Here is a 19,665-nt window from a genome sequence, read left to right as displayed (position 1 = left end):
GGCTCAGGTCATGGTTTCACAGTTCGTGGGTTCGAGCCCCACACTGGGCTCTGTGCCGACATCTCAGAGCCTGGAGCCTGTTTCAGATTCTGTGTCTCCCTCTCTCTCTCTCTCCCCTCCCCTACTCATGCTCGCTCGCGCTCTCTCTCTCTCTCTCTCTCTCTCAAAAATAAACATTAAAAATTAATTAATTAATTAATTAATTAAAGCATGTTCCTTACCTGAAAGTTGTGCCATGCATATATTTCAAAAGCAAGATTTACTACAACACGTTTTGGCAATACTAATAGAAAATATCTAACGGGGCAGTAATATGAACATAAGAGCCAGAAAAATGACATCTATCAATGAGGAGAAGCTATCTATCAATGAGGAGAATAATGAAAATGTGTATATGTGCCTCTGTACTAGCTTTATTCTACATGCAGAAATTAGTGCTTGCCCATGATTCCAATAAATTTTTCAAGTCTCCTTTTCTCAACATGCTGAGACACTAGCCAGACTGCCCCCCAGAAAATATTGGGTTCTTCCCAACCAGCAGCAGTCCCCACAACAATCCTCCATAGTGTCTGGCACCCAGTGTCCACTGTTCAAGCTTGTACAAACTTCCAGAAAGAGTTTAAATTACTATTCATTCGATCCTTCCTCCACAAAGAGCAAGGAACAGATAATGGAAGATATTTCCCAAGGTCAGAACCAAAATAGCACACACATGACATCATTCTTGATCAAAACAAAATGACACCCAAGTGTGACAAAGAAAATACTTGCTACCACATCTTATGTCACCTTCAGCACCAAAGATACAAAAAGGAAGACAGTGACGTGTAGAAGAAAAAGACATTCTTCCTGCTGCTCACGCACACAAAAGTGCCCTTCTCCCCAACTCTAAGCCCTTCACCAGTCTGCCTGAAATCTCTGTTAACGTTCTCACAGTTAGTCTCAAGCAACTGCCATGCACAGGGAAGTGAATACAAAACATTTTTATTCTGTAATCTATTTGGAAATTTCTAGTTTTACTGTAGTACATGGAGGAATGACAGGAGGGACCTAGACCAATTTGAGGAGAACTGAGAGAAGGTTCACTAAAATAATAAATAACGAAGACCACACTGGAAGGAAATTCAGACAAGAAATGGCTTGGCACTTGGGAAATCTCATATAGACAAATGCATTACAGCTGTTCTAATAGGTGCTCTAGATAATATAAAAACCATTTCAGGTTTTCATTCTTTGGCAAAATGTCAGTTGAGAAAACAGAATTAGATACTAAGAGTAAATAAAACACCATGACAGCATACACACTCTGATTCTCTGTTCCCTTTTACTGGGAAGCAGCAATGCAGAGAAGTGATATACAAATCAGGGCATATTTATATGCCCAAAGTAGATCTAGAATATTGTAGGTCTTAGAAAATCAAACCTACTCCAAGAAGCCAAAACAACCCATGCGGATACCATTTTGAATAAACTTGGGTAAAATCCTAGTCATTGGAACCATATAGGCACTAAAAGAAAACTTCTTCAGTGCTGTGCATTAAACTCTAAATAATTAAAGGTAATGAGCAAAATCAGGTACTAATTAGGTACTTCAATTTCTTTTGCTATCATTTGAATTATTGCCTCTTAATCCTAGTATCCCTCTATAAAAAATAATTTTTCATAATTTCACAAACTCACAGTGAGCGGGTATATCATTTACACTTTTGAAAGAAACTTCCCCATTACAGAGACTGATGGCAGGGCCACTGAAGCATAGTCTCAAAGTTTAGTGAGCCTAAATACCATCTGGAGGGTTTATAAAACACAGATGCCCAAGCCTGGCTACCAAAGATCCTGCTTGCCTAGGCTAGGTATCTGCATTTTAAATATGCACCAGCACATTTTCATTAAGCAGGGCACTTTTAGGGGAATTTTATTGTTTAAAAGAACTGCAATGCCTGTTTTAACCTAAAAGCAAAACAGGTGTCAAAATCCTTACTCAGAGTAGCTGCCAAAAATAGTTGAAAACACTCCAGGATGATTAAATCAGAGTCAAATTTCAGAGCCATGGAAAGGAGCCATACAACTGACTACATGCAACCCTTCAATCTGAATAATGCATATGACAATACCATAAATGTAAGTGCTGAGATTCTGGATTATTATATTTTTTATAGTTACAACTTCAAATGGGTCCTTTAAGAAGCTCATTCAAAACTTTAAATTAATCATATGTATTATTTCTAAGCAAAAACAAATAAATACAAAAAATTTTTAAATAATATTCCCAAACAAATAAAACAATAATATACATTATTTCAGACTGTGGTACATGGTACTGTCTAGCATTTTTCTATTTGGAAAATGAATTTAATCTGTATGATATAAGACTCCCTAAAAACGTATTTCATTTATTAACAATTAAAACATTCTTTTTCTGGGGCTCAGTCAGTTGGGCATCCAATCTCATGGTTTGTGAGTTCGAGCCCTGTGTCCGGCTCTGTGCTGACAGCTCAGAGCTTGGAGCCTGCTTTGGATTCTGTGTCTCCCTCTCTCTGCCCCACCCCCACTCGCACTCAAAAATGAAAACGTTAAAAAATATAAAACATTCTTCTTCAGGTTAAAGGATCTTTTAACTCGAATAGGAAGTGCAATAAAAGATTCTAGAAAAATGTAGATTTGGGGGCGCCTGGTGGCTCAGTGGGTTGAGCATCTGACTTTGGCTCAGGTCATGATCTCACAGTTCGAGCCCTGTGTCAGGCTCTGTACTGACAACTCGGAGCCTGGAGCCTACTTCAGATTCTGTCTCTATCTCTCTCCCTCTCTCTGTCTCTGTCTCTCTCTCTCTCTCAAAAATAAGTAAATAAACTTAAAAAAATGTAGATTTATCATCATCAAATTCACATAATATAAATATAAAAATTAAACACAGTTTATTAAGTATCCTCTGATTTTAATATGCAACTATTTTAGAAGATCATTCAGTTTGTCTCTTCTTCCATTCTTTTGTGTGACCTAATAGTTAATTGTGTTGAAAGAAGAGTATTATTTTCAGTTCCTGAGTAACAAATTACCCCAAAGACCTAAACAACAGTATCAACCACCTTAACCTAAGTGATTTCTGTAGAACACTCACTCCAACTGCAGAACACACTTTTCAAGGACACACGGATCATCCACCAAAATGCCACATACTAACCCTAAGATAATAGCACATTTCAAAAGATTTTTTTTTAATCATACTGCTGAACATCTACATCTCAATACTCTACCTATTCAAAATGGGAATACTGTGGAGAGGGTATTTGCTGGTTAAGGTGCCGGGAGGAAGGGTGAGAAACTGTAATGTGTCATAAAGCATGACTGCAGGTGCTGAGCGTACATGAGTCTACTGAGCTCGGTGTTCTCAGGAGCACTGACACAGCCCCCTTCGCACTGACACAGCCCCCTTCCCATTCATACAACAAGCCAAAGTCCACGGAGGGTTACTCCAAGCAACACGCCAGAGCGAGGCACACCACAGAAGCATCTTATAAACTAATTTTCATTCACTCATTCAAAGGCCTAAAGTCAAAGCATGAAGCAGTTCTGCCTCAAGTTGGTATCATCCTAAGTCTGTACACAATCAAAAAGGAAACACAGGCAGATAAATACAGGCGTTCTTAGAACGCAAGAATGCCAAAGACAAAAGTACGCAGATGACCACCTCAGCTTTCTCCACAGTAACTAACTAACCAAAACAAGTACCATACCAGAGTCCCTAAAATTCGTAACATGAAATACCATGTGCAGCTATGTTGGCATAGCCATGGTTAATGAGCATGGAAATATATTCATAATCAACTCAAAGAGAAAAGGCAGGCTACTATGCAATCCTTTTTATTTAAAAGAAAAAGAGCTGTGTCTGTATCTAAACAAAAAGAAGAGTCAGGATGCAAAGCCCACTCAAATAACAACAGGGATGAGCTTTGGGCAGCAATGGGATCACAAGTGATTACTTCCTTCTTTATAGGTTCCTTTTCTTCACAAGAAGCTATATGATTTTTATATCAAGGAAGGAAGGAAGGAAGGAAGGAAGGAAGGAAGGAAGGAAGGAAGGAAAGAAGGAAGGAAGAAAAGGAAGAAATGGGGACAAGGAAAATATTGAAAGATTAATACAACCTAGTACATCTCTTTGTAATATTGTGGCTGGCCAAGGGCACCTGTTTGAATTCTTTATAAACCTTGACCGTTGCTTTAAGCTTTGAAGTGGAACCACATAATAAATTGACTATAATTTAAGTCTCTAGACAAGTGAACTGCAGGAAAAGGATTTGAGAGTCACCTTATCCCTGGCTCACTGAAAAGCCCAAAACAGAGAAGTGACACCAAGAGAAATAGCAGCAAATCATAAATGGGCAGAAAGTTCTGCATTTTTGACACAATGTGTTCCTGGACCACAGGAGGTACAGGGACAAATCCTGCAATGGCAGGTGCTAGTAAATCAAATATCCTTGAATTTGCACACCATTTGATACATGAAATTTTTCATCTTCCTTAAGATTTCAAGAAAAAATAGAAGACATCCACCAATTCTGAACCAGGCACTATGCTGTGAGAAAGGAGGAGTAGAGAAGACATGATAGCTGCATTTAGCCAGCTCCCAGCCAAGTCCTCCAAGAGGGAGGATGAGGCAAAGGGTCAATGGGGGGGGGGGGGGGGGGGGGCAAAGGGGGAGGGGAGGAAGAAGGGGAGAGGGGGAGAGAGAGAGAGAGAGAGAGAGAGAGAGAGAGAGAGAGAGAGAGAGAGAAGAAGGAGGAGGAGGAAGGGAGAGAAAGGGAGGATAAAAGAGTAGAGAGAGGAAGGAGGAAAAAGAAGGGGAGGAAGAGGGCAGGCAGAGGGAAGAAGGGAGAGAAATCTCTCCAGGAAAAACCAGAGAGAGTACTAGATAACTTTGCCAGCTTCCAACCCCATGATGATACATTCTATGTGCAGCTGGCAGCCCTTCCCTAAAGTGTGGCCAAAGGCTGCTCAAGCCCTGTCACCTCGTGACCTCTACGTGCAGAGCCAAATACCCTGTCACAAATTCTTAAAATACTGAATGTTACTTCTTTTCCTCCTCCTCCTCCTCATTCCCTCAAAGAGCACAAACAAAAGGGCGGGTGCAAGGAGGACACTAAAGAGCCACGTTCACAATGCCAAAGTCACATACTACACTGAGGATGGCATTGCAGTGTGAAAGCCCACCAAGAGCAACACTGAGGAAAGTATGGCTTTCTGAAAGCAGAGCACACACCGGGAGGAGGCCTGGGATGCACCTGCCCCCTCTCCAGCCAGTGTGCTGTACAGGCCAGCTTTTTGTGATAGGCCAGTGCTCGGATAGAACTCAGAGACCTTGCGTTATCACACCCTGAAATGGACCTCCGTTGTCAAGAAAGATGTCAGGTTTGGTTAAAACAAAAGGAAAAAACTGGCACAGGAACTTCTTAAAGATACTTCTATTTAAAAAGCTACAATTTTAAAATTCCAAGACATAGTAAACCTAATAATGTCAAGGGGTCAAGAAAAGCATTACACCCTAGAGTTCAGGGTAACGAAGTCTCACAATACATCGTGAGTGGCCCTAAGGTTCTGTAAAGTATGTGTCTCAACAGGAAAGGAAGTACTCCCATCTACCCGCTCCCTCTCCAATCTTCACTAAATGCATCCAGAGTGCCTTCCCTGGATGTGAACTCACTCTGTCTTTATCATCTGCTACATCACAGAGGGTGTCATCAAGGTCTAGTATTCCTCCATCTCCATGTTCAAGTCTGTGCACCTGTATCCAGTAGTTTGGATCCTGTAGAGAAGAACAGAAACACCAAATACAGCAAGTTAGCATCACCAAAGGAAATGCAACAAGCTAAACTGTGATAATTTCTTGCCCATAAAAGGGAATCAACAATATTGCAATTGATTGAAAATTCAGGTAGTCTCCTGTCTCTGCTGTTGTCAATTTCTCTTTTATGATGGACTTATGCAGACTCTTTCCTTTGGCTGAGCTGCTGAGACATTGTTATGACAGGAACTACAGAAACTAGCACAAGTCATTGCATAAAAAATATTGGTTTCTTAAAGTATACTGGGTTTCCCATTGTCCACCACAAAACAATTTTTAATCCTCTCATCCAATCCACACAGATATTCTAATAAGCAAGCAACATCTATCACATGTCTGAAAAACTCCTGTCACAGCCTATCTGGGGGAAAAAAAGGAGGTTGCTCAAAGTAAGCCCTACAAACAGGTGTAAATATATTTATACAGAATAATGCTGACAATGCCATTAGTGAGCAAAGCAAGCTCAGAACAATGTGTGTGACTGGAGTCTTTTTGTAAAAACAAAGCTAGATACAAGTGTATACGTACATATAAAAATATCCCCAAAAATACACACCAAAATGTTCGGTGGTTATACCTAGGGAGTGGGATTGGGAGAAAAGGAAGATAGAGGACTCCATTTTAAATTTTGCACACTTCTTCATTGGGTGTGTACACACCTGAATATGTATACACACATATATAAACACACACACATATGCAAACACACACACATACATATCATACATATCCATACACATGATAATACAAAACCATACTTTAAAATAATACTTGAGGGGCACCTGGGTGGCTCAGTTGGTTAAGCACCAGACTTCAGCACATGTCATGATCTCACTGTTTGTGGGTTCAAGTCCCACATTGGGCTCTATGCTGACAGAATAGAACCTGGAACCTGTTTCAGATTCTGTCTCCATCTCTCTTTTTGCCCCTCCCCAGGGTTCCTGAACCCCAGCCTACATCGACTGACTCACACCTTGAGGCCAAGGAATTCATATCCATAGGAAGCCCTCCAAGAGAATGTCTAACACCTGAGGATCACTAAAACAAACACTTCTAAAAAATACTGAATTGTCAATCCTTGTCACTTTTTCACCAACACAGAAAGCAGCTCAGACACTAATTCTCAGTTATTAAACATTACCATAAAAACTACTAGTGCAAATAGCCTATAGTTACTCTGCACCCTCATTTGTCTGGATTTCTTTCAAAGGAGTCAGTACTCGAATTGGTTGTTCATCTAGAACACAGACTAAATTCATAAAACACACAGCACACATCTCTCCCTCCCCTCTCTCTCTCTCCCTCTCTCTCTCTCTCTCTCTCTAACACAACACAACACACACACACACACACACACACACACACACACACACACACACACACAATGTGGCATCCAGCTTCATTCTCGAGCCTTACTCTGCATGATTCCCCAACTACAATGTCCTCCAGAGAGTCCTTAGGGACACCTGTTGCTATGACTCCAATAGTGCTCCAAAATGTGTCATTTCTACATTTGTTGAGCCATCAAAGAACAATGTCCCAAAACGAACTATATCCCTACTCTTCCTTACCAAATGGCATTAACCCTCCAAGGGAAACCAGGAATAATCAATATCCTGCAGGTGAATAAAGAAAGCTATACCTTAACCATCATTCCATAGCCACTTAGAACAGGGCCATCCTGCCTTCCTCTTCCCCCCAAGGAAGCTGTAGGATGACCTAATCAATTTAAATATCAACATTCATTTCTAAAACACTTTCATACACAAAGAAGCAGACTGACCTCCAAAATGTGACTTATAAAACCTGCTCTTTAAGCTTCCCAATCCTCCACACTCGCTCCATATAAGGTCATAATCTACAGCCTTTCCAGAATATTTTTAGCTACTCCTTCGAAATAAGTTCCCTCCTAGCAATTTCTCAACCTCTTGACTTTTGTATTTTAGAACTTGCTGTGGTCCAGCCTTTCTCCATCAGTTAGTTCCCCTTTCACAGCCTGTATTAAGTCCTGCATCACTGTCTCCCTGCCCCCCATGGAGGCCTCCACTCCTCGAAGCCCCACCTTATTGTTCAGGCTAACCCTTCTCACCCATCACGACACCCCAGTCATCATCTTCTCCTAGAGCCTTTCCTGACCAGAAAGCCCCCAAGACAGGTTAGAAGTCTATCTCTAGCCTCACCATTAATGTTTCTGAAAACCATAGCAGTATGGAAAATAGTACTCAGTGTAAACGCTGAGCCTTTAAAAGCTGTTAATATCATATCTTATACAAACTAAAATAATAGTACAAAACCTTCTACTGACCCTACTTTACCCTCCAGTCACTCTACCAATTCTCTGATTCTCTTTACAGTGAAAGTTTTTTAAGATTTGATGTCTCAGATTCTTCTTCTCTCATAATCCTGTTCCAATGAAGCTTCCTCCCCACCACACTCCCAAAAATATCCATCAAGGTTACCAACTGCCTCCATGTTGCTTAATGCAATGGTCCATTCTTGAGACTGATTGTCCTTGGTCTATCAGCAGAATGTCACACCACTAATTATTCCCTCCCCCTTCAAATACTCTATAAACCTGGCTTATAATCTTTCAACTATCTGATCAAGGCTTGTCTAATTTTGAGATCCTGCTTTGTCTCCTGCCTCCAGAAGGGTCCTGATTCAATGGTCAGCTATGCCAAGCAGCCATGACAACACCATGTCAAAACACTTATCAGGCCAGCATTTATTAAATGCCACTCCATAATACGTGAATAGAAACTATCTGGAGAGAAAACACTGAGTAGGAAATCAGCACTAATCCCAACAGAGCATACTATACAAAAAAAAAAAAAAAAAAAAAATCAGATCTAAGCAGGGCACATAAAAACGACCTCTTCCCACAAGAGTATAAAATACAGGAAGGATATGTTTGCCACTGAGAAATACAATTCCCTGCAACAGTAGTCTCTCAGGAGATTTTAACTGGCTTTCATCAACACAATCCTCTATCAATAAACAGAGGATTTGCTGTATTTTCAACAGAATAGTGAAGAACCCATAGGGAAAACTTTTCTTAAAAAGAGCATATTTGTTGACTCTACTTTGGTAGTTTACCCTAAAAAGTTTGAAATATTAATAGCAGAAATCATTGTTGTCCCAGCTACAGAAACTTAGAAATGTAATTGAACAAAGAGTTGTGATAAGACACTTAAAAATACCCATAAACACTAATTCTACAATAAGTATACCTGTCATTAGGTTAAAAAGCAAACGTGACACAACACTCAATTAAAAAAAATAAGAAGAATCTGTCTCACTCAGGGTGTGTATTTTAAAAATAACCAAAGATTTAAACACTAACAACAATATTACCATGACAACCAAAGATCCATTACACATGAGCAAGAAACAAGGAATGAAGTTCATCTATCAAGTGGATGAGCAAATGCCCTGGCCAGGCAAGGCTCCCCAAGGATGGGGCCAACCACAGAGAAGAAATCTGGGGACAAAACCACATGAAGAATCACTGCTTCTCACCCAGACTGAGAACAGGGGCAGAGACCTGGCCTAAGTCTGGAAGGAAAGAAGTGGAGGGATCATTTCTAAGACGGGCCGAGAATGAAAGCACAGGCATAATTTGATAAAATGCCCATTGCAATGGATGCTGGTGCCCACTGTATTCCAGGACACAGTAAGAGAAAACAGTATCAGGAAAGTTCTAATGAAACACAGGCTCCATAAAGAAATCTCTCTAGCTCTGTAGAGAGAGCATCATCACATTGTGCCAAAGAGCCATGAGCTTCTGTGAGTTATGACTTGGTGGAATACACACCTGCTGCCTGTTTCTCACCCATACAAGTCTCAAGAAAAGTATCTGCAATTAGAAACAGCAATACCCTACTCTTGCAATAACTGTGCATATGGTGATGGTCTGTATCCTGTCATGTTTTCAAATGAGAATATATATATGTACATATAAGACCATGAAAAGATAATGGAAAAATTATGTTGACTTAAAAATTAATTATTTACTATTTGCAAAGCACTGGATCAGGGCAAAGCAACAATCGTTGCTGTCAGAAATTAAAACTTATCAGGTAAGACATAAACAAGTTAAAAAGAGGTAAACCATGGGTCATAAGAAGAGACATAAAAATGCATTGAGTTCAGAGGAAGGAAAGATTAATTTTGCTTGGAAAGATTCAGGAAAGGTTTACAATGAGCAGGCTGGAGGAAGGAAGAACATGAACTCATTCTCAGCAGAAAGACAGGTAGGAAGAGGGCAGGGGTTGGGGGGGGGGGGGGCAAGTGTGGGCAGCAGAGTTTATTCATTACATTGTGAACATAAAATTGGCTCCACGACAAAAATGGCAGGTAAAAACCTCCTATCAAAGAGACGTATTCTGCCTCCATCCTGAAAGCCCACTGAAACTGCAGGACATACATATTCATCAAGGTATAGCCCCACAAAAAAACAAAGAGAACAGAGGGAGACCAGGGAACACAAGTGCTGGAGGCAGGCCCGAGAAAGCGAGCCCCAAGCTGACCGTGTGGAAACCAGGCAGCAATGTGACTTCCTCGGTAGGGCCCTACACGGCTCTGGAACTGGGGAAACCAAGTGCCTCGGGAGACAGGAATGAACATGGGTGGAAATACACCAGGATCAGCCTAAAGTCTCTTTCAGAAGCAAAGCCCCAGTTTTCCCTCCTGACTCCAAACAGCACCATGACGGCCCCAGCAGCATCCTGGAGACTTCCTCTCTAGAGAGGGTACGACGAGGGGTGTGAACTGGGGGACCGAGGCAGAACACCTGCAGAGGTACTTGAAAATGGGAGGAGATGAGTGAACATATACATACTGAATGCTAAGAAATCCAGCTCTCTGCTTCCACTTTTTCCCAGAATGCTGCCAGCTGGGTTTAGGCCACCTAGACAAAAGGCTGGAAGATCTCTCCCTGGGCATCTGACCACCTGAAGACAAAAGACCAGGTGACCCTCCTGTGCAGCTCCAGCTTTCAAGCCCTTGCCCATATCCTGTGGTCTCTGTTATAGTCAACACTTCTTACTCAGCCAATAACAGAGGTACAGACCCTGAGGAAAAAAGCTCGAAGGATGGAATATAGGCCAAACAAATAGAAAACACACATTGAGAAAAACAGGTTATATAAAAAGAAGATGGTCACAAAAAATCCAACATTGATACCCTAAGAGTTCATGTTACATCCAGGTGGCAAAGGAAGATGAAAAGGGAGGGAAAGAGGAAAGGAAAGAAATTGAGGAAAACAAAACAAAACGCTCCTAGAAAAGTTGAAACCACTGCAAGTATAAAGTCATTAGAAGAACTGAGAAGAGTTGAAGAAATCTCCCCAAAAAGTAATGGAAAAAAGATTATAAAAATGGGTAATAAAATAGAAGACCAGTCAAGCAAGTCAAGCAGCTGAATAAAAGAAGGTCTAGAAAAAGAGAACTGAGAAAACAGAAAAACAACAGAAAACCATTCAAGTTAGTTCCCCAGGATGACAAGAGTTTCCATTTTTAAAAGGCCCTTAGAGAACCCAACACAAATTATGAAATCAGGCATACAACAAGTCATATGAGAACAGAACAAAAAAAGACAAACAGAAGATAAAACAAAAAACATCCAGAAAGTAAAATACAAGTACCACAATGAATGGGTAAGGAATCAAAACAATTTTGGCCTTCTCAAGAGCAACACAGGAATCCAGAGGACAGTGGTGTTAATACTGTCTTCAAAATTCCTAAGAGAAATGGTCCCCAACCAAAAATACTACACCTCATCCAACAACTATCAGTAAAGTGGAAAGGTAGAAAAAAATTTTTTTAGAAATGCAACTTCTCCAAAAATTACTCTCTCTGCACCTTTCTCAGGAAAGTACTGGAAGATGTGTTCCACGGAAATAAACCATGAATGAGGATGGCATGGCATATGAAAATAGGAGACAAAACACAGAAGAGAACTCCCAGGATAATGGTGAGGCTGATCCAGGATGTCAGCTGGGCACCGGGTGTGGAAGGTAACCAGTCCACATGGGAGCAGCCCAGAAGCTCCAAATGAAAGGTCTTCAAGACGAAGCTGAAAGAGTATTCACTGTAAGATACTAAGATGTTACTTTATTTAAAAAAAAATTTTTTTTAATGTTTATTTATTTTTGAGACAATGTGAGAGACAGAGTGCAATCAGCGGAGGGGCAGACAGAGGGAGACACAGGATCTGAAGCAGGCTCCAGACTCTGAGCTGTCAGCCCAGAGCTTGACATGGGGCTCGAACTCACCGTGAGATCATGACCTGAGCCCAAGTCCGATGCTTAACTGACTGAGCCACTCGGGCGCCCCCCAAGATGTTACTTTAACAACTGGCCAACCTGGAATAGAACTGGTTGTAAATTTATAGAAGACCAAACAAAGGAAAAAGCATTGTTTATTTCAAGAGAAACACAAAAGTTGTAAGGAAAATGTCATCAATGTATCTCTCATACACAGTTCAGCTCTGAGCAGCTTTTAATAATGAAAATAACGTGAACATCAAATATTTAATCAAATTTATAACTACTTTCAAGGGAAGGAGGTCTAAAAAGTGTGTGTGTGTGTGTGTGTGTGTGTGTGTGTGTGTGTGTGTGAGAGAGAGAGAGAGAGAGAGACCTCTCTCTCAGACAGAAACACAGCCAAGTAATGGCTGTGACAGAATGGAGGCAAAGCACACGTGCAGCAGTGAAACAGGGTTAAACCTTTCATATTATGTCAGAAGATGACAACAAAAAAAAAAGAAGTAACATAAGAAGTCTACACAGAAATATGAAGGTAATATCGAAAGAATCAAGTGCAAGAGTTGGAAAAGTCCACCTCTCAGGGAGCAGGTGCTACTCTTTTCCTAAAAATCCTAGCAGTACTCTCTGACTATGCACATCCATTATGTTAGGAAATGAAAACACAGTTTGAAAAATTCCTGAAAATAACAGGGCACACAACCTGAAGTGGGCATTCATCACTCCTATCAGATAGTTAGCTGGGCAAGACAAATGCAGTTAATGACATAACAAACAGAAAACATTTCATTTTTGAAGTCAATAGAAGACTACAAGCAATAGAAATTCTAGATTCCCCTGATAAGTATCTAATTTACTTAAACCCAAAATATTTTAATATTTATTTATTTTTGAGGGAGAAAGGGTGTGAGCTGGGGAGGTGCAGAAAGAGAGGGGGACAGAGGATCCAAAGCAGGGTCCCTACTGACAGCAAAGAGCCCAGTGTGGGGTTCAAACTCACGAACCATGAGACATGAACCAAAGTCAGATAGATGCTCAACCGACTGAGCCACCCAGATGCCCCCAAAACAAAACATTTTTAAAAACTGTTCTATAGTTCTTAAAAAAAAAAAAAAAAATGGAGGCACCTGGGTGGCTCAGTCAGTTGGGCATCCAAATCTTGATTTCGGCTCAGTCAGGTCATGATCTCCCAGTTCATGGGATCAAGCCCTGCATCAGGCCCTGCACTGACAGTGCAGAGCCTGCTTGGGACTCCCTCTCTGTTCCTCTACTGCTCACTCTCTCTCTCTCTCAAAATAAATAAACATTTTTAAAAATGAATCATCGGTATTTCAAAATAGTCATGATACATGCAGTTTTGACTTTACCTACCTTAGCTCCATTTCAAAAACACTTAACCTTCCATATAAATTCAAACCATAGGACCCATTTTCAATTTTGTTATAATAACACTGTTGACATTAAACAGATTTTTTCTGCAGAAAACACAGATGGTCAGAAATCAGAGCTGATGCTGAACAATAAAATAGCGACCTCTATCACAATGAGGGATTATCTACTATTTAATGGCAAGTGCATTCCTCTGCCTCCCACTTTTCCATCCAAACCACACCCCACACCCATACCACCAACCTCACCTCCACAACATAACACAGAGCAAACCACAAACTTGATGCCTTCCTTGAAGAATGACTGGCTTCATTTAATATGTCAATCAAAAAAGAAAACAGCAGCATGAAACCAAAGGTGAATTCCAACCTCATGGAAAGAACTTTCTGGCATTTTGTTTGATGAGAATACATAATCTGTCAGAGAGTCACACATTAGCCTAGAAATGTGGGAAATTGGCCCATTATTGACCTCTACTTCTGACACAACTTCCACAGCAACACAGAGGTCACTTTAATCATGGCTGCTGCCCCAGTCCCTGCACCCCTCCATAGAAACAGAGGAAGTGTGGAAGGTAGCGGGGACTGTCTTGGGACAGAGCCAGGGCCAGAATGAGAACCACAGTAAACACCAGCTATATTTGCATTATGTTCCACAATTTTAAAAATGTACTCGTGCATTACCCAATGTGGTAAGAGGGTTTACAATCTTCGCTTTCAATGAGAAAATTGAGACAGAGGGCATAAGCTAATAAAAGGTCACAATTAATAAATGCTGTTGGCCAGGACTCCAGCCTAAGTCTGCTAATTCATGTCCCTGCCCTTCTCACACCCACATGGATGCTTCTCAAACAAAAGCTGTCTTCTTGGTACAGCCCCTCTTCCCAATCTCTTTGTATTTTGCACACTGTAGAGGTATGAAACATATTTCTTTCAATAAAAAATTTTCTACTGTTAAAAAAAGTTTGAAAAACCACTCACCTTAATATTACATTACATGTTCTAATCTCATCCATGATTTAAAGCAGTGGTTCTCAAAGTAGAAGTCCATTCCAGCATTATCACCTGGGAACTAGTCAGAAATGCTAATGTTCGGGCCCCCTTCGGCCCTACTAAATCAAAATTTCTCAAGACAGGCCCAGCAACCTAGGCAGGCCCACGAGTCCTCCACGTGACCCGAAAGCACAAATTCTGAGAACACAAAATTTGTGATTTAGAATTGGGGGTAGCATAGGGGCTGAAATACTTCGAATTTCTTCTACATGATTACATATCACGTTTTGCTCATAAATTCATGGGTTTAAGCTTTTGCCCACACTTCTTAAATCAAACAGATATTAGTTACTACATCTTAAAAGTGGTTACCTGCCCCCCACACACACACACAGTTCCTGTGATAACCATATAGACGAATTTCTTCCCTTCGTCTCTTGTTCCCAATAATTACCTCCCAACTCATCTCACTGCTCCTAGACTCCTATCTTTTTAGTCCTGCCTTGCATCTAGCTACCCTAGCTTTCTTCACAAAATACCCATTTCCTCATGTCCCTGTTCTGTGACAGCAGTCATTTGTAGTGACTCATCACATTCTGAAAGGTTAAAATCCAACATCTCTGTCCAAGCACAACTCTCCCCAAGCCTGTGTTTCCTGGCTTCCCTTGGCTCCAGTCTCTATCCTTCAGTCCTCCCAGGCAGGCCTCAATGCTGCCTCACCACATCCAGGTCTTCAACTGGTGTACTCACTGAGAAACCCCAAGCACCAGGAAAAGTGCCTGAGACAGAACAGATGTTCAGGAAATATCGGTTTTGTGAATTAATCCTTGTCTTTGTTCACTCTATTCCACACATCTGGAACACTTTCACCCCCTCAGCTCCAAATATGCAAATTGTATATACCTTCCCAAATCTAGGTCAAAAACCACCTCCGCTGTGAAATGCACTCCAACCTCCAAGTATTTATCTAGACCATATATTTGTCACTGTTTACCTCTAGATAAGTTCTCTGAAGGCAGCAACTGTCACCTTTTTTTTTTTTTTTAGCATAGAACAGAAAACAATGTACCATGTTGTATAAATAATCTGTAAAAAATAAAAGTAATAACCCTATTAGATAAAAATTACACAAGAGTTTCTCAGAGAATACAGTCAACAAACACAGGCCTGTGCTCTCCTAACTGCCATGGGCATGCTGCGCCATGTCGGGATCAACAGCCACCATTCACACCTTATCTTCTGACTCCCAGAGCTGGCTCAGGAAAGGCTGGATGGTTGTTCTAGCTGATATCCCAGACAACATCTCAGATGTGGGGAAAGAAGACATCCAGGTACTTTTCCCCTGCAGTAAAAACGAGCCCACATTCCAGCATAAACACCTTCATCCTCACCCACACAGGTGAGTTTCCAGCATCACTGGCCTGAAATGCCAAGCAGAAGTGAGCTGAAGCCTGGATAAGCCTGCCTATAATGTAGGGAAAGGAGGGCAAGACAAAAGCTCACCTCTGTTCAACTTGGCCAACCAAGTTTTCACCTCTCTAGTCCTGGTGAATGTAAGAACACGCAAGGCCACGGTGGGGTGGGAGTGTTGTTACCTGTTGAACTGGAAGTCGGTGAAGCAAAGGCTTTTCTAAAGGGCAGGGAAATGTGAACTATTGTAAATGCATTAGCTCCCAGCCTAAGTCCCTAAAAGACAACACAGCTCTATAGGATATTTGCCCTGGGACTGAACACCTCCATTTACAAGCCCTGCAACCATGAATGCTATGAAAGCAGACACTGGCCCTTGGCTCTCCTCTAGATCCACTCCATTCCTCCACCCTTACTCTCCAAAGGGCAGGTGAGGGGCCACCAGGTACTGAGCACTTCCTGTGTGCCAGTCATTCACAAGCCTGTGAGGTCAATGTTTTCAGCTCCATTTGTAGATGAGAGGTCTAAAGGACTAAACAGGAAACTTGTTTAAGACCATCACACATGTAATTAAAGTTGCAGGGGAAAGGAAGCTCAGATATCACTCAAACTTCTAAAGTCCTGCTTTGCCCTTTTTGACACATTTGTCTCATGCAGGAATATCAAACAGGCTTGTGAGGGCTACAAACTTGGAAAGAGAAAAACAGACCAAGATAAAGTCTTCTTTTCTTTCTTTTTTTCTTAGAATGGAAAAAATGAATGATGAAAAATATATCACCCACCAATTAATACACTCAACTAACTTCAGTATGAGGAAGTAGTGCTTCATACCACGTTATCTACCAAAAACATACAGATTTAAGATGTGCTTCATTCCAGTCATGCACCAGGCGATGCTGGATTAAAAACTGTAGGAAAAAAAGAACCAATCCATACACATTAAAATAGGGCCTAGGATACCTCAAGGTAGAGACCCACCGTGTGGCCACAGTGGCCCTGAACACATGTGCCATAAAGACAATAACTACAATATTGTGTGAGATCTTTTAAAGATAATGAAAATGTTAATTTTTTTTAATGCTTACAAAAGAAGTGGCCAACCTAAAAAATCCTTAAGGTTACTCACCCAGCCCAACACAAGAAAAACCTACCCTCGCATATTTACTCTCCAACCAGCAAACAAGAGAGGCTGACTCAGACCAGAAAGAATTCCTCTGACCTGGAAAGAAAACCTCACTGCAATATGATAACTCTAAATAGCTCAGAATTCTAAAACAAACCAACAAAAACTTGACCCCAAAGCAGCTCTCAACTACCCCCTCATATTACTTAATCCAAAAACCACTTCCCAATTTTTCTTAAACTATCTCAAATCACTTTAAGGTACACGACTAATTCCTCACACCTGGCAGCACCAAACACAACTGAATCAGAAGAAATATTCCTAAACATACAGGAGAGGAGACCACAAGGAGTGAATTTTGACAGAGGGCTTGCACCTACCTCCAATCTCCTTCGGGGGCCTGGCAAACAGTTATCCAGCTGTACCCTGGGACCCCTATATTCAAGGCCAGCACACCCCACACTGCGTGGGGTCTGGGTCAGAGTTGCACAGCACCACAACATCCCAACACAAGTATGGCCCCAAGGCCATGGACACCAGACCACAGTGCTCAGAGTGGGGATCAGACCACAGCCACTCAGGAGGGTGGAGGTGCCTGTTCCCAATGTCTCCTCAGGACTACTGATGCCAGAGGTGGGGCTTCCTTCTCCTCCCAGAATACTCCTATCATCAGTCAAATGAGGCATCTATGATGATATCTTCAAAAGATTTGCCCAAGACAGTGCTCCTGAGTCTTATTGCCATGAGCATCCCTGCAGACAGGAATGTGTGTCAGCTTTTGGAAAAGATTTTCAGCAGGGAAGGGAGCAATATAGACAAAGGATGTTTACACACGCGCGCACACGCACACACAAACACCAAGCTATAAGCTAGTCAGTCCATGGGATCTCCTCGTCACTCAAACTTGTTATAGCTTGTTTGTACCCTCCTGGAAAGCCATCTCTATCTCTTCATTTGTGAAACCCTTACTCAACTTTCAATCCCTGGCTAATCTCTTTGCAATGTCAGTCCTTAATCTCACTTCGTCTTTTGCCCCTATCTCTCCACAGTACTCACAACAATGTCTTGAAGATGTTCATGTTATATAATTTATCACTGTACTGAATCTGTGGACATTATCCATTCATTCAAATATTTATGGAGCATCTATGATATGGCAGGCCCTGAACTAGGTATAAGAGCTACAGCAGTAAAGTTCCCTATCCTCTTAGGATCTATAGTCTAGCATAGGAAACAACAGAGACTCTCTCTTAAACACAATCCTCACACCCAAGAACATTCAGTGATATATATTACTGGTTATCTCAAACCAAAGATCAATTTGTATTCCATTATTAACATATTTGTTTAAAAAATTTTTGGCACTTAGATTTTTCCTGGAAATCCCTAATGTGACTCAAGACTTTATGTGGGCCCATCTGGTCAATTTCAAATACATTTGAAATGGGGAAGTTTTTAAATAAGGGCTCCAAGATACCTTATGAAATATATGTAAAGATTATAGTAATGCCGTACGATTTCTTCATTCCTTAAATGCACAATTAGTTCTCTGTCCTTATACAGTTTATAAAGTTTTCCCTTATAAGGTATTTGAAATTTAGGTACCTGTGCCTCCAATTTATTCCTTCTAAAAAATTATGGTACATGTGATACATACCATCTAAGGAAAAAAAATTAAGCAGCACAATCCAAGCACTAAATTAGAAAACAGCAAGCACAAATATATTACTACCCCTGTGCTTTCCCTTTCCATAGTTTCAGTTACCAGCTACAAACCACAATCCAAAAAGAGATGATCCTCCTGACATACTGTCAGAAGGTTAGGATTAGCCTAATGCTACATCACAGTGCCTACATCATTTACCTCCCTTCATCTCGACACACACGTTCTCACCTCACATCATCACAAGAAGGGCAAGGACGGTACAATAAGATATTTGAGAAAAAGGGAGGCCACATCCACATAATTTTTAGCACAGAATATTTTTATACTTGTTCTATTCTATTATTGGTTATTGCTATTAACTCCTACTATGCCTAGCTTACAAATTAAACTTTATCAGAAGTATGCGTGGACAGGAAAAAACCTAGTGTGTCCAGGGTGTGGTGCTGTCTGAGGGTCCAGGCATCTCCTGGAGGAGGCCTTGGATCCTGCCCCTCGAGGAGAAGTGGGGAGTGTCATCCAGCTAATCTATACTATCACTATTCTGTAGCATACTTGAAAGTAGAGTTTCTGATAAAAATCCTGCAAGGAAGCAAAGAAGCAAATTAGTTCTAAGGAAGCTCAGGCAAAATATAATTACACAAGTAGTAATTAAAGTGTGAAATGGACTACCTCAAACAATGAGAGTTGTTAAGTGTAAACTTATCCGACTGGGGTGAGGGGAAGAAAAAACAGGAACAAAGCCAGTTTGTGAAACTTTAAAGATGCACAGATAGAGTGGCCGCAACAAGGAACCAGGACTTTGATGACAAAGGCATCTAGTGGGCACATATCCTGTCTATCAGTGGCCACAAACAAGGGCAATAAAATGGCTCTACGAGCTAAGTGGCCTGACATTGCACAAGTCATTTCCTCCTTGTGGGCACCCGAGGGCTTGTGTGTAAAAATGAAAGGACAAATCATCCCTGAGGTGCATGTGTTGCT

General features: G+C 41.1%; 1 protein-coding gene across 17 annotated transcripts in view; it reads right to left on the bottom strand.

The window, feature by feature from the left end:
- Window positions 1-19,665, bottom strand: part of PARD3 (par-3 family cell polarity regulator) — a 663,835-nt gene that overhangs the window by 542,168 nt on the left and 102,002 nt on the right. For all 17 annotated transcript variants that reach the window (XM_019465161.2, XM_019465165.2, XM_053895761.1 and 14 more), the window contains exon 2: window positions 5,699-5,800. In XM_019465161.2, the coding sequence (XP_019320706.1) occupies window positions 5,699-5,800 (102 nt within the window). The remainder of the gene's footprint in view (window positions 1-5,698; window positions 5,801-19,665) is intronic.

This window comes from Panthera pardus, unplaced genomic scaffold (genome assembly GCF_024362965.1).
Source record: "Panthera pardus isolate Hobbes unplaced genomic scaffold, ASM2436296v1 HiC_scaffold_6, whole genome shotgun sequence".
NCBI classification, from domain to species: domain Eukaryota; kingdom Metazoa; phylum Chordata; class Mammalia; order Carnivora; family Felidae; genus Panthera; species Panthera pardus.
This window is presented reverse-complemented; position numbering and strand designations above follow the sequence as displayed.